This window comes from Chenopodium quinoa, unplaced genomic scaffold (genome assembly GCF_001683475.1).
Source record: "Chenopodium quinoa cultivar QQ74 unplaced genomic scaffold, ASM168347v1, whole genome shotgun sequence".
Lineage (NCBI taxonomy): Eukaryota > Viridiplantae > Streptophyta > Magnoliopsida > Caryophyllales > Amaranthaceae > Chenopodium > Chenopodium quinoa.
In genome coordinates, this window is record NW_018742726.1 from 2,481,240 (window position 1) to 2,497,187 (window position 15,948).

The window sequence follows — 15,948 nt, forward strand, 5'->3', positions numbered from 1 at the left end:
GTTGTGTGTTATTAATCTTAGTAGTTAGTACGATAGTCCATACGAGTATCCCTTCTACGGGGAGTACTTAGTACATTTAAAGTTCACAAATAAGGTTTGAATAGATTGCATACTAAAATCAATTGGTAATATTAGGAGCGACTCTTCTACATTATAATGTGTTTATTTCTCTACGCTTTTTGTAATATGAAACACTCGAAAAGGGACTATAGTGGGTCTCAACACTGATGCGAAATAATAATGGAAAATCTTTCCTCTCTTGGAATTCGATCTTAAATAGGTTAATTTTTATTTTAGATTTTGCTTACAAGTAGGGTTTTTCTTGTTTTAAGCGGTTAGGATTTATTCCTTTATTTTAATCTTGTTATTTATTATGATTAGTTTTTGAGTTTAGGGATTTAGTTTAGGAAATTTTATCTTTTTAATAATTCTATCTTTATTAGGAGTGTGTTTAGGAATTTGGCTAGTTGATTTATCTAGGATTTCTAATGTAATTAGGAATATTAGTACTTATTTGTAGCCTATATAATGGCATTGAGTTAAAATCAGTTAATCAGTTAATAAAATCACTGCCTATTAGATCTTACATGAGTTAAAATCAGTTAATCAGTTGTTTCCTACATTTATTTTTCTTCCATAAAGAATTTTTTTGAATTGTATTTTCGTAAATTACTATTAAATCAAGTTAGAAATTGAAATTATCTAAAAGACCATGGCTGTATCATAAGTAATTAAACTGGTAGAATCAAAACCTAAAGCTTCTTGATACAATTTTTTATTTAAAAAAAATGATGATTGAAATTAGAAAGCTATGTGGATAGTATAGTTTCGAGCTATGGAGCAAAAATTTTACTTGCAAAATTTCTATTTTACCCATTTATCAATGCATAACATTACCCATTTTATATATTTAATTATGCAATTGTAATAATTATAAAAAAATAATTCTCTTGTAACATGATCTCATATGGCTATATAAATGTTTTATAATATGAGTAAAAATCACGAGATATGATTGAGGTTGAGTAAGTAAATAGTGTACAATCAATTAAAATGTTGCAAGTAAAAAAAATAAAAAAAAATAGAAGAAGTATATATATATATATATATATATATATATATATATATATATATATATATATATATATATATATATATATATAACGAGTATAAACAATCTTTACATTATACACTACAAGTTGTTCGTTGTGTATAGAGTACAGTAATATGAAGGTGCATTCCTTACATAGTAATATGAATGCATTCAATATAATTAGCTATATAATCTGTATGTAATATGATGAGTAATTAACATGAGATTAGGTGCAATCAATTTTTTGAAAGTTTTTATGGATTAAGAATAATACAGTACATTACTTTCTTTCCATTTTTTTGACCTTTTTTTTTTTACCCTCTTTTACAAAACCAAAACTTTTTTTAAAGGCAATTGATGATCAAGTATATATATATATATATATATATTTTTTTTCTTTTTTTTTAATGATTTAGAAATTCAATTATGTACATGTTTATAGGTGACTCCTATCATAAAAGCATCTCTAAGATATAGATCATGATGATGAAGATGTCAACATTAAAAGATTCTAATCTTAAAATTTGAAGAAAATTACTAGTATATGGACTCTAATTCTATACACACCACTAAAGTTAGCCTACTTATAGCTCTCTACTTCTCTAGACTTTCTATACATTGGTTATTTGCTTGCTTAATCTCTTTAGGCAGTTTTCTTTGCTAATTAAACTTTCTGTTTCTCCTCACATGGTTTGTCTTGTTGCCGCATAAACTGGACTATCAAGCTTAAACTTATAACCCTAAGTCCATGGACTACAAATATAACTACGGAGTATGTAGCATGTTAAACGTGTAAGATGAGCAATGACGGAGTTAAAACTTAGACGGAGTAAAATTTAGTAAAACTAATAATTTATTACATGGACGATTGAATTTATTTTTCTACATGTGGTTTTTATCTATATACTCAATGGGTAATAATCTAATTGATCCCCGGTAAATTAAAATGTCCATTATTAAAGACGAGTAGTGAGTAAATTATGCAAGTAAATTATAAAATACTCATTTATATTTTGATAAAGACTTTTTCACACAAAATTGTACTTGGGATTTGAAACTCTAGCTTCAAAATCAAATAATACACATCCCAAGCCTAGAGATTAAAGTGTAAAGATCTTCATTGAATTCTCCATAAATCTACACAAGCCTATTGAGACTAGCCCACACAACACAATCAATGATACTCAAGGTTATTATCATCATTATTATTTTATTTTTTTAATAAAAATTAAAAAAATATATGTTAAAGAAAAAGAAGATTAAATATTATTGGTGACAAAAAAAAAAAAAAATTGAAAGAGAAAACAGGAGATTGTCAAGAAATCAAACAGTTAAACACATCCCTTGACTTGCGGATATACGCATGAGCTGTGAGTAACTCTTTGCTACAGTCTTTAACGTACAACTTAATGTCAAGGTTACCATGCATGTTTGTCTTCCATACACAAAATATCACCCAAAACAATGCTACTCTCTTCTTATTTTGACCAACTTTAAAGTGTACATTACTCGGTACTAGTTAGTATATACACTAAACAGAAAAATCAAATCAAGTATGGAAATTCACTAAAAAATTATGCACTAAAATAGCAATATCAATTCAAGTATGGATCGATCGGACTCATCGGTGCGTCTATCTTTATAGTCTTGTGCAAAATAATGGATACACATTACATACATAACGCACATTTACTTTTTGAGATTATGTATCTACTTTTTTGATGGTAAATTATACATATAATTGCATATGTTGATAACAAAAAAATTTAGTAAGAACCGTACAAAACTACATATGACTATATGAGTGTTTTAAGCCAATAAACTTTTGGAGAGTTTATTAAGTTAGGATACACTTCATAGTTCGCCGTATTGCCTATAACCTACCAACGCCAGGCCAATTATATTACGCAGTACTTCTATCTTATTTCCATCATCTTAACTTTGAATATAATAGATATAAAATTATGTATGTGATTTCTATGTTCTAGAAACTTACTTTATGATGAATATAAGTCATTGCTAATAAATTAAACAAAAACGAAAAAAGAATGATCGATAAAAGTCGTTTACTGTATGAATTATGAAACAATGAATAATGGAATCCAAAATAGCGAAGAAAAGAGCAACAAAGACATTAATAAGATCCAGCTACTTGATGCATCATTCCTCTCTTTTTTTTTTTCTTTCTTTTTTTTTTTTTTTTTTTTTTTTTTTTTTTTTTTTTTTGTTGACACAGCAATCATTCCTCTAAAGCATGCATTAGGAGAGACTTTGCATGAAAACCTTTCCTTCTTTTAATTTTCCTCTTTAATTATTCACGGCATACAACTATTCCACTTTTTCTTTGCACGTTTTTTCTGTAGCAATTACATGACCTAATAAGTAAATCATAACAAGTTACTACATTATATATTCTCAAACAAAATCTCTGTGAATTATATTCATAAATCATGCATGTTCATTATTATTCAACCTTTAATTTGCGTGGCCGAGAGTAATCTAATCACTATTTTATGCAATTTCTTCATAAATAAATCTTTCTAATTAACGCAGAAGAGTCCGCTAAACAAACGTTTCTGATAATCGAAGAAACTTGAACAACTAAAACATAGATAAACGGTTGGATATGCAAGATGGAAAATATATACATAGAGGTGTGTACTAAACCTAACAAAGTACATCAAATACAAATTAAGTACTTAAATTGATGTGAAAATTATCTCATACGAAGTACAAGCTAATGAATTGTATTGTTGTTATTGTTATTGCTATTACCCTTCTAAGTAACCAACAATAAACATCTAAACATAAGATTATTACTATTTGATTAGGTTAATAAATAATAAGACTCCTACTTCAATTTATTACTACTTAATACTCCTATAATAACTAGTGTTATCCTTTTGAGAAAAACTAAAAGTATTTAGCTTATTATTAACCATACATCAATCATTAACCAACATGCAGGAGCCCTCTAAAAGTTGCATGCTACTAATCTTTCACCAAAAGATCTTGAAAGTTCTTATAATAACTCTAAAATTTTATACAGATCAAACAATTATTTTCACAAATATGAACTTGAAATAGGAGTGCTTTATTACACAAAAGTATAAAACCACTGCACCAAAAAAATTATACTGTAGTTATCTATTTTTTATTTAAAACAAAATGTAACAGAAAATAGAAATTCCAGTCATTTTCTCTCATACTACTGCAAGTTCCTGTCTGAAAACAACTAACAATTTGACAAAACCAACTAATTTCAGAAAATAAAAAAATAAAAAAAAAATCATCAGAAAACAGTTTGAGTTTTCTGTGTACAAATTATAGAGTGCAATCAAAAATGTGTCAGAAGATAAAAGAGTATATATAAGCCAGAATAAGGGGGCAAAAAGAAAGAAAAACTAAAAAGATCAGAAAAAAATAAGGAAATATGAAGATGAAATGCAAACAAACTGCAGAAATTTTTGGAAGGAAAATAAGGATATATATGAGCACATGATATATAGGTCAGAAAGTTTTTCATAAATTAGGTAATAAAAATTTTGTCCACTTATATAATTTTTTTTTTAATTTTTTTCTTTTTAATTTAAGTTAGCAAATCTAGTAATCTATATATAAAAAAGCATCTTTTCCTAATAAATCATATGCTATCATATATCTAGTTTGTTTTTGGTACCTTTAACTAGTTTAATTGCTGCATGCAGTATGTACCCTAATAATTATTTGTAGTTGACAATTATACAATTGCAAAACCCCAAATCATAACATTTATATATCATATAGTATAATTTCTTTCTCTTTATTTTTTTTCTCACTTTCTATTGTTACGACAAAAACAATCACATGCAATACTTACACACAGTTTTTAATGCTTCTACACAACACACCCCCATGCTAATAAGCTAGCTAAGCCGGCCCTTCTCTTATGAAGGTCACATCCTTGCATGTCTACTTCAACAATATTCATCCTATAATTCATTTTCTTATTTCAGATGCTTATATACACAATATGATGTACGTTATGATAAAAATAATACAAAAACTCTATATGTCTAGTTATCCGTCCAAATACAATGGTCACTTTAATAGTGTGAATTGATCGAACTAGTTGTGTGAATCGAATATCTTCTGTAGGATGTGTAATGTGTTAGGCCGGCCCTCCCTAGGGTTTAACCTAAACCAAATATGGATAGAGGCAGTTGATCATTAAATATGTAGTTACTCTTCTCCTTGACTCGCTTTCATTTATGCATGTGTTGCCCTAATCGACTAGATCTAACTTCTTAATCAACTAGATGGAAATTTATAGCATAAATTTGACACATCAACATACAAGCTTAAGGATTCATTTCATGTTAATCCTCAATATGTACCTTAATACTCCATAATAAGAACCATTTCCTACTATTAGACCATGCAACTAACCCATCCCATCTCATCACCATCCAAAAACCATAGCAATATACTTCGTACGTATATTATCATCATCAAATTCATTTAAAACGTAAATGCATCTCCAACAAATAGAACTTAACCAAATCATATTCTTTAACGACAGTTAATACACGAACGAATCAAACAAGAGATCGATTAGCACAAAATAATGTAGCTAGCTTAGAAAGAATGCAAGCTCTTAGATTTTACCTAATGGCTAAATGCATGTCATTCAAAATACAAATTGTGTGGAAGTAGAAGTAACAAGTAACACCATATAATCTAATGTCTTTTTTTATAATGTAATGTAATAATTATTTAAAAAACAATAGAAGGAATTAAAAGGGTCATGTCATGAAATAAATGTCATAGAAGAAAGTGTAGAAAAGAAGTACAGAATGCAGAGTGCAGTAGTAGTAAGATTTATACGTCCGGCAAACTGACGGATAAGCTGGAAAAAGTGGCTGCCTCGAGTTCAAAACCCCAGTGCAGAAAGCAAACCACCAATTCAATTCATTACCAAACACTCACACAAACAATTCTTCATTAAATAAATAAAATAAAAAATAAACTTTGAGCATATATATGAATGAAACAAAAAGCAAAGACAAAATCATAGATTTTGCACATATCCACATGCTACCACAAACAAATAAATAGAATTAAATAAAACATTGAAAACAAATAAATTAAGATGTCTAATCAAGCAAAGGAAATTAATTTAAGTTTGATTTCAAACATGAAATCAAATTAATTAACATAAACCAATGTCATAGTGAATAATTAGCATGATGATGATCATCATCATACCTTAACAATATCCAATAATAATTAGAAAATCACCTAATTAAAGATCATACAAAAAAGAAATAAAAAACATTTCTTTTGTAAGACTAGCTAGACCTTGCCAAGTTCCCAATGACCAAATTGACAAATAAAATCCTAGAACATTACAATTTTTTTCCACATTTTTTTTTGCTCATCATCAAATGATGGATTAGCTAGTTAGATAGAGAGAATGTATGTAGGAAATTTGGATAATCAAGATCTTGGGGGTGGGAAAAATTGCGTACCAGCTAGGAAAGCATTGATAGGAGTTGGATAAATGGAAGAATTATTCGTACCCATCGGGTCGAGTAAACTAGCTGTTGCAGTAGCTGTTGTCGCGTTATTATTAGTACTACCACTACCAACCGTACCCATTAGGTCAGTAGTGGTAGTAGCCGCGGTTAACATAAGACCGTGTTGTTGAGACCTACCCCCGGAGGAGCTTTCACCACCACCTCCCCCACTTCCATAGCGTGTTTCGGGACCTTGATCGTAAAGGATGCCCTTGAAGAGATGTCCTCCTATGTTTACTGCTGTTTGATACGCAAATTGTTCGTCTGGATCATCTATTGGACTCACCCGAACGCATCGGAAAACAGCTGGAGAGTTCACTTCCGGTGGGAAATTACCCACTTCCAACCCTAGTACATTACACAAAACAACATTTTTTTTCAATAATTATTATAATTACACATAAAATAGATGTAAAAAAATGTAGTGATTATGATGAACATGAAATTATAACTCATGGAATATTATGATTTTAAGATTATTTTTATTGGGTTTTACTCTTGAACAGTAAGATAGAATAATAACTCAAAAGAGAAAGAGTAAAGCAAGATGTTTTTGAGAGAGTACTATAGAAGTAGACTAGTAAACATGCAAATGATATACTGTTCCAAAGTTATGATAACTTGATAAGAATTTTGTTGGTTAGTAGTAAAATCATAAAATTTTGAGTGACAATTTTCATAGAATGACACATGCCAAACTATTTATAAAATTTTAAAAAAAAAAAAAATTTATGAAAAACACAATTACTTCATCAATGATATTTCAAAGAGAAGAATTGAATGGGTTGAGATCAAATCCATCAATCAAAAGAAATGCTATCAAAGAACTCAACCCAATCATTCTGTTTACCACTTTGTGCCTATTTACATTCAAACAAAACAAGATGAATTAATAAATAAATAAATAAAATTAAAAATTGTGAGGGCATCCACTCCTCGTCTAGTCGTCTAGACTCCCAAATTTAGTGCTTAATTACCTGCCGTGGTATTAGCGGCAGTGAGGACGCGAGAATTACTCCGGTTTTCTCGTGTCCTCTTTTCACCTCCAATTCCAACAGATGGTCTCATCATTTGTTGAGTCTGCTGTTGCGGTTGTTGCTGTTGTTGTTGTTGTAGCACGGTTAACTGCTGCTGGCGCTCACGGCGCTTAGCGGCGGGCACCCACGTACTCTTAACGTGAGTAGGACAATCAAATCCACGACTCTTACAACAAGTCCTACACCTAAGATGAACACAATCTTTTTTTGCTTGGTTACCACAATCTTGACAATTCATACCCCCAACACTAGCACCTAATTGCCTAAAACCCGAGGATCTACCACCACTACCACTCGATACGACCGTATTGTTATTGTTATTGCTACTGTTATGATCGTTGTACTCATCAATGCCAAAGATCCTACGACTAGTAGTTGCGGCCGAAGACGGGCCTACCACCATGGACGGCTGTGATTCCCCTAGAAAAACATGTTGTTGATGATGATGATGGTGGTGATAATCTTGATGAAGGTGTAGCTTCGGTACATGGTGATGATGGTGGACCTGCACGTATTGTTGCCATATCTCAAAACTACCTTTTGGGTAGATCTCCTCACTGCTATTATTATTATTGTTATTACTATTATTTCGAGAATAAATTATTAAACCCGGATTATTATTATTATTATTATTATTATTATTACTATTATTATTATTATTCAGAAACCAGGAATTCTGATTTTGATTTTCAGAATTACTGGAGGGAGTATTATTATTATTATTATTATTATTATTTTGCGGGTTTTGTGAACTACCGCTCCCCGGTGTTCCTAATGAGAAAAAAGCAGCCATATTATTCTCATCAGATTCATCTCAAAAAATTCCAATTTCATAACCAAAACAAAACAATAAAAAAATTTCTTAGGTTAAAAAAAGAAAAAATATATATATAAAAAAGAAAAGGAGAATTTATATATTACTCTCTTAGAATCAGTTGTAATAAAAGCAAAAACTGCAACGCCGCCAAACTGAAGCAGCAACGTTGTTCATTTTCTTTCTTACCTCTGAACAAATTTTTTGACAACAACAGCAACAAAGAAAGGAAAACAGAAAACTGAAAACACTGATTTTCTCTCTGTTGTTTTGGTTTTTGGTTTTGTGTTGTTGCGTTTTGTAAGAAAATGAGAAGCGGGTTTTTATTTTTTGGGTTTGATATGATTTTCTCTCTCCTAAAATGAGTTGGTCTTTACTGCCACTTCTCTACAGTTTAATCTAGCAGTGCCATGAATCTCGTCATTGAAATAATGGATGTTGGCCGTTGGATGATGAATCGGATGGTTAGATTTGTTCCACGTGTCAGAGAATCAGCTTTTGGGTCTTATTCGTCCTTGCACCGAAAAACCCGCTCTACTTTTTCTGAGCTGTGTCAAGTTATTATACTCTCTAGTTTTACTGATAATATTAATCACAATATTTGTTGAATTTCTTGATTAATTAGTGTAGTTAATCTTATTTAAATCATTTTTAGCTTCTAATGTGGCACTTTTAGTTTCCTTAATCATAAAAGGAAATGCCAAATGTTGAGAATTGTGGTAAGAACCAAAAAAAAAAAGAAAAAGACCATAGTTTATGAATTATACAAAGTATATACGAAATATATAAATAAAGAAGTGAGATAATTAAACATATTAACCACCAATGATGTACTATTAGAAGTCTTACCATCTCATCTAACAATTAATCATGCTTTTATACTCAACTCATAAATATATATATGGATTGGAGATACAAACATTTAATAACTACAATTTTTTTTGAAAAAAAAATAATAGATTCTATTATTTGCTAATAATGCTCATTAAGGTAATGAATAAAAGAAGAATTAACAATTATTATAAACTTATTTTAATTGTTTAATTATTTTGATAATAATTATATCTTTGTTTTCATTATATTATAGATTATATACGAAGGGCATGTTTATCTAATTAGTCAATAGTTGTTCTCAAAGGTTTTATGAAAAATTATTATAAATAAACAAAGAATAAATAATTAAAGAATAAAGAATTAGTCTATCTATTTACTTACAAGTATTCAAAGTCACAATCCGGAGCATCGCTAAGGCTACACACTAGTTGAAAAGTAAAAACTATGCAAAAACCAAGTAGGTAAAACATTAGGCAACGAGATTGTATTATTTGGAAGACAAGCAAAAAAAGAAAAGTGGGATGAACTTGTACATAGTTTTCTCAATACGAGCTGACTTGTATTATTGTTTGAAATTTTATCTTAAAGTGTATATTTTAATTACTACATTAATTAGTAATTAGTTTGAGTGATAATTCAAGTGGTTGCATGTGTAATTAGTTCCTTGAAATATAAATTTCATAATTTCATTATGTGTATGTTCAGAATATATAGAAATTAGCTAACCCACAATAAGTAAACTATAATTCTTGATTCTTTGATCGTAAAAACATGATTTGTTTTTATTGAACAACTTATAAGAAATTTCTCAAACCCTACAAATTGCATAATTGATATATACTTTAATTTGTATATCTTATTAGAGTGTATAATAAACTAAACACAAGTTGAATATATACTTCTTTTTTTCTAGATCCTATTTTTCTATTGTTTATGTATGATCTATGTATACGCGTGTACATTAGCAAAATTTTACAATAAAAAATTACTACACTAAATTACTGTATATAGTATATATTTGGGCATAATGATTAATGAATTTTAGGTTAATGCACAAGAGGACATACATAAATTCAAGCATTGATAATTGATATTGCTCCCTTTGTTACCGCAAGTCCGCAACGCCACAGCGCAGATGCATGATTGGTGACTCAATTATAAATCAATAGGATTATTTCTACAATCATTATTATTAAAATTTCTTTGATTTGATTTCTTCTTGTTGTTCTCCTTAATTAACTTCTTACAGGTTATTTAAATTTATCTTTCTTGAAAATTTTCAACTCATTTTTGACATCTTGGAATGCCCTTTTAAGATATACGAAGTATATAAGATTTGCACTTGTATTAACTATTTCTTTTATTGGTAAAATTTTGTTATTTAAACTCAAAGGCTAATGAAAATAGCTTTTGACTATTGAAGTTTCAATTGTATGTCTGAAATAAGACTGATGGAGCAACCCAATTTTCCTAATGACAAGTTGAAATTTTCCAATGTACGATCTACCACTTATAATGTTTCAATTATATAAGCTCGACGAGCTCATTGTTTATTGCATTATAGTCCTTATTCATTTGAATAGGATTTAATTCGTAAACTTTACCTTGTGATTGTAGTTTTTATTTAGTTGACACTTATAATTGATGATATATAATATACTTTTACTGAACATAAACAAAAATTGTAAGAACTTGAATTTTTTAAATTTACATATTGAAACAAACTTATAAGAATCTACATTATTATATTAACATGCATTTAAATTAAAGGAGAATGGGTGAACAATACTAAAATCAATACTTCGCAGGTGTCAAATAAAATAAAAAGATACTGAGAAAGTATTAGAATGAAATCATAAATAGCTAATATACCATATCATAATATCTTATTTAAGAATTTTAATGACGATTAGTCAATCAAGTTTCCGATTGGTAAGTTTGGATAACCAAAAACACTAATTTTGTATTCGGTTTTTTTTTTTTTTTTTCAGTTTTGGATTTGGATCAAATTTATACAATTAAAAAATTTCAAATATTTGACTTTTTTTTTTTGAAGTATCAAATATTTGACTTAGCAAGCCATAGTTTTAAATGGACTCTGTATAAATATAACGTATCAATCAAATTTTACTTGATTTTTTTTTTTTCTAATTTATTATCAAAGATATATATTGATAATTAAATTTGTGTGTTAAGTAGGTCAAAATGGATAAAAAATCATACTCGTACTTGCAAATTTGTAATCAAGGAAATAACAAAAGAGGAAAATGTAATCAGACGGCTGCCAGTGTCCTGCTCCGGTGATCTTATGACAGGCGTCAAAAATAATTGGACCCACTTTTCTTCGATCTTTGTATTGTTCTCTGACTTTTTTTCTTTCTAGAGACATAAGGCTGGTTTTTCTATCAACTTCTTTTTCTCCTTATTTTATTTTATTTATTTATTTATTTATTTATTTACTCCTAATTCATATTTATTTTTTAATATTATGAGTAAGTTTTGATTTTTGGTGGATTTGAGACTGGAGACTGTCTTTAACACTTTCTCGCTCTTTTTTTTTTCTTCTAAAAAACTTTTTTTTTTTAAAAAAAAAAAACCAAATTCTTCAAACGTATTTACCCTTTTCACTGAAATTTGCAGAAAATTGATTATTATTTTACTCTTTCATCTCATAAGTGTAACGCAATTTAATTATTTTTATCAAAATTTACGCTTTTATAATCTTATAACTCCATTAGTATACAAAGTTTAATTGTATCAATTGAGATGTTAAATTTGTTCCAATATTGTATGGGTTGATACCGGCTATTTTTATGGATCGAATAATTGAGTCGAATTTATGAATTTGGACCTGTATACTATCGACATATGAGTATTTTCATATCGGCCTATTCACTAGATCCACATAGACAGTTGCTTTCGGCCACGTGGACATCTACTAACCACTTGACATGATACCTAGGCCACGTGCTTTTAGTATTCTATATATATATCCTCATACTCCCCCACCCCCCCCCCCGGCCGAATGTAATTACTCTTAAACCACTTAATTTACTCATTATATCCTTATTGAACTGCACTAACTTTACCATTTGAGCGTTTTTCACATGACAAATCCTTGAAAGTAGCTTATTAATGTTGACTGTTTAGAGATCAATATAAACATGATATGAAATCATTACTAGCTCCACATACAAGTTCCCTATCCATATGGAAACAAATAAAGTATATATTTTCAAAATATCAAAAATAGTAAAATAAATCATACGAGTCATATCTCATATGATTATATCTTGTGTAATGTCAAATGTTACACCTAATTTTAGGTGAATGAAGTAGTTAATTAGTGTTAATTTTTTTTTAATATCATGTGACTTGAAACGAGGCGTTTCATGTATTGCTTTATAGGGTAGCAATCTGTGTTCCTATCTCTACATTCTTGGGCTAATTATTGAAAGTTTGACCTATATTCATCATTAGATAATATTTCAGTGTGATTATTTTAATGTAATGGTTAAAATTTAATTAAAACTTATCAGCGTAGCAGTTGGTTTTGATGAACAATCCACTCCCAGATTAGAGGTCAACTTTTTTTTGACAGCATGAATCAGTTAACCTATAGTGTGTGACTATGTAAGTAAGCATGAAAACATCACTAAAACTTAAAAGATATTCATTCTACGGAGTACTATATAACTATAATTTTTAATATACTTCTTGAGAGGTTCTACAATAAATGAAACCTATAGTTTAACGATAAATACATGCTTCAAGTATTTGTGTAGTTGTGCAAGCTTTTGATAGATTTGTCTAAAATTTTAATTTCAAATACTTAAATATAATTTTTATAATTGTTTATTGCATTCCGCAATAATTATTAATGGATATTGATTTTAGGATAAAAATTAAAGGGAAAAGTTTTCATGTTCAAGTTTTTTATTGTTTTGTGAGACGATTGTTATTTTTAGATATCGTGGGGCTAATATTATGACTTTCGTAGGTGTTTCGATCATCAGTTTAGTGTTTTAATTGACACAAAATTTTAGAAGTATGAGTTGAATATTTTCAAATATTGATAATTTTGAATTGGTCAACAAGGAAATTAAAAACTACTCCATTCAATTTGTATATGATTGGAAAAAAAAATAGTGGTTTAATTTAAGGTATATTGAAAGTAAAAATTGTGATAAGGAAAACATAACAAAAAAAAAAAAAAACAGTTAGAAAAGGATCGTGGGAGGAGTGGCGTGCGCATAATAAAAAAACAACAGATTATTTCCAAACAAGAAAGTAAAGTACTATAAGAAAAATATGAAAATTGATGTATTAAAAGAACGGAGGAGTGATAAATTATGTTAATATATTTCAAATTATTAATCTTACATATTAATTTTGTTTTTCTCTAATTCTACTTGAATATACTGTTGAGTATGTGCTCCATTCCAATATTCCACTTTTGACATCATATTGTTTATTAATATTTCTTCCATTATACTACGTATATATTCTCTTTTAGTTGTAACCTCTGAAACTTTTTGCTATTTTTCCTATGACCACCTTTGTTAATTTATATGTTGTGCAAAATATAATCATACTTAATGCAAATCTAACACCACTAAAATTGAAATACTCTGAAGGATGGAATCAATACATACAAATTTCTTATTATAGACCCATATTGACAATAATACTTTAATTTTATTATGCCTCTATTCATCATTTTTAACAACACATTGGGAAGGTAATTTAAAGTAACCATCATCAAAAGGTTAAAAAAATGTGATTAACTATCTTATTGACATTGGTGTAGATCAATCAAAAACTAATGTAACATTTCATTTTCGATCACAATAACGGAATCAACATGTTCGATGTTGGTATTACAAAAATTAGATAAAAGCTTTGTACGTTTGGACTTGGTTTTTGTTTTAATTGTTTACCATCAACAATCCGGCTTCTTACTTATAAACATAATAATCATAACCAGTATAATATATCGTTGAATGTATGACAAAATTTCACATCGCGCATTTGATGTCATCATACATACTTATAGATACTAATCTATACCCCTCTAAGAATTTATGTTTAGCAAAATCATATCCTTAAACTATGACAAGCTAAAACAAAGGATATAGGTAAGCAAAAAGGTTATGTAAACATAAAAGTGGTAACACGATGGGCACCACATAGAAACATAACGCCAAGAAAAATACAAGGTTGGTCCAACTTTTATGAAACAGCACGTGAATCCCTCAAATCACAAGACAACTGGCGAATTTAGTAGTTATAATCCTTTGATTTATTCACTAAAGTTAGTATTAACGTCAAATTAATTATGATTAGTAATTAATTTAATTTAGTACGGAAATCATTTTACGCCGCCTAACGCCACAAACAAGCCGTACACGAGGCTACACAAATTGTGACAATTTGACAGATTCTATTAAATTATTTTATTTTATTTTTATTTTTGTCTATTATTTGCTTAGTAATGAAGTCTATTAATTTTTTTTTTAAATTTATTTTTTAGCACAGAATTTCAGTGAATTAAAGAAATAATAATTGAAATATCATGTTTAAGGGCCCGAGAAAGAAGAATTTAGTCCCCCGCTTTTATCTCTATCTTTTAACTATTTTGTCTCTTTCTTTTGTAGTCATTTTCTATAGTTGACTTGTAAACTTTTGTTTAAAAGAGCAATTTAATTGAAATGAATTGTTTTAATAAGGTAAAAAAAATATATTTAATCTTATTATAATTTATCTCATCATCCCCAAAATTCACCCTTGGATCGTCTTTTTGTTGTTGGATAGTATTTGCCGAGGTAATTTTGATTAGTATAATTCGCATGAATAATATAATTAAGAATTGTATTGTATATAACTTATATAGTCGTTTTCAGTCAACGAACAACTTACTAATTTCTTCTACAGAGAAGTTGACTATTGGTGTTATTGTACTGTACCGTGCAATATGTATTTACTAACTAACTACTTCGTATGTAATTTTTTTTTATTTTTTTATTTTTTTTGGCAAGGACTAATTATGTAATTATATAGAGTAACATACTTCAATAGGTCTAGCTATATACAAGTATTTGTCAATCTAATTATTAGTAGTTACTTTGTATTCTATCTTTAAGTGAAACCAATTTTACAAAAAGATTTTACATTTAAGCGAAACCAATTTATTAAGCAATAAGGAAGAAAACATGCACATAAGCACATTATTACTGATTACACTTACATAAAAGACGTTGATTTTTTTAAAATTTCGGATGATAAGATACTTCAAGGCATAAAACCTTCTTAATTCAACAATAATTAATTAATAATAAGAATATTCAATGGTCAAGACTTATCATAAAGGAAACCCTATCTACTGATTTAACCATCGGAGGGATTTCTCAGGATCACCCCCTAGCCCCTAAAGCTATTCACTTAACTTGTCTTGCAGGACTCGGATCAACTAACTAAGCAAATTTCTTTATTTCCCTTCCAACTAAACTTTTCTAGCAAAAACAACATTGTAAATAGTGGAAGTAAATATGATGACAAAAAATCTTTATTCAGTTTCATCACTAGTTTAGAATGACTCAATCGGATTATTAA

At 28.7% G+C, this 15,948-nt stretch overlaps 1 protein-coding gene across 1 annotated transcript; it reads right to left on the reverse strand.

Annotated features, from left to right (window-relative positions):
- Positions 1–6,310: 6,310 nt before the first annotated feature.
- LOC110723239 (protein SHI RELATED SEQUENCE 1-like) lies at positions 6,311–8,302 on the reverse strand. The gene is made up of 2 exons (XM_021902576.1): positions 7,629–8,302; positions 6,311–6,999 (listed from the first exon to the last, which is right to left on the reverse strand). Exons 1-2 carry the CDS (start codon positions 8,089–8,091, stop codon positions 6,572–6,574), a joined length of 891 nt encoding a protein of 296 aa, XP_021758268.1. The 5' UTR covers positions 8,092–8,302; the 3' UTR covers positions 6,311–6,571.
- Between the last annotated feature and the right edge of the window lie 7,646 nt (positions 8,303–15,948).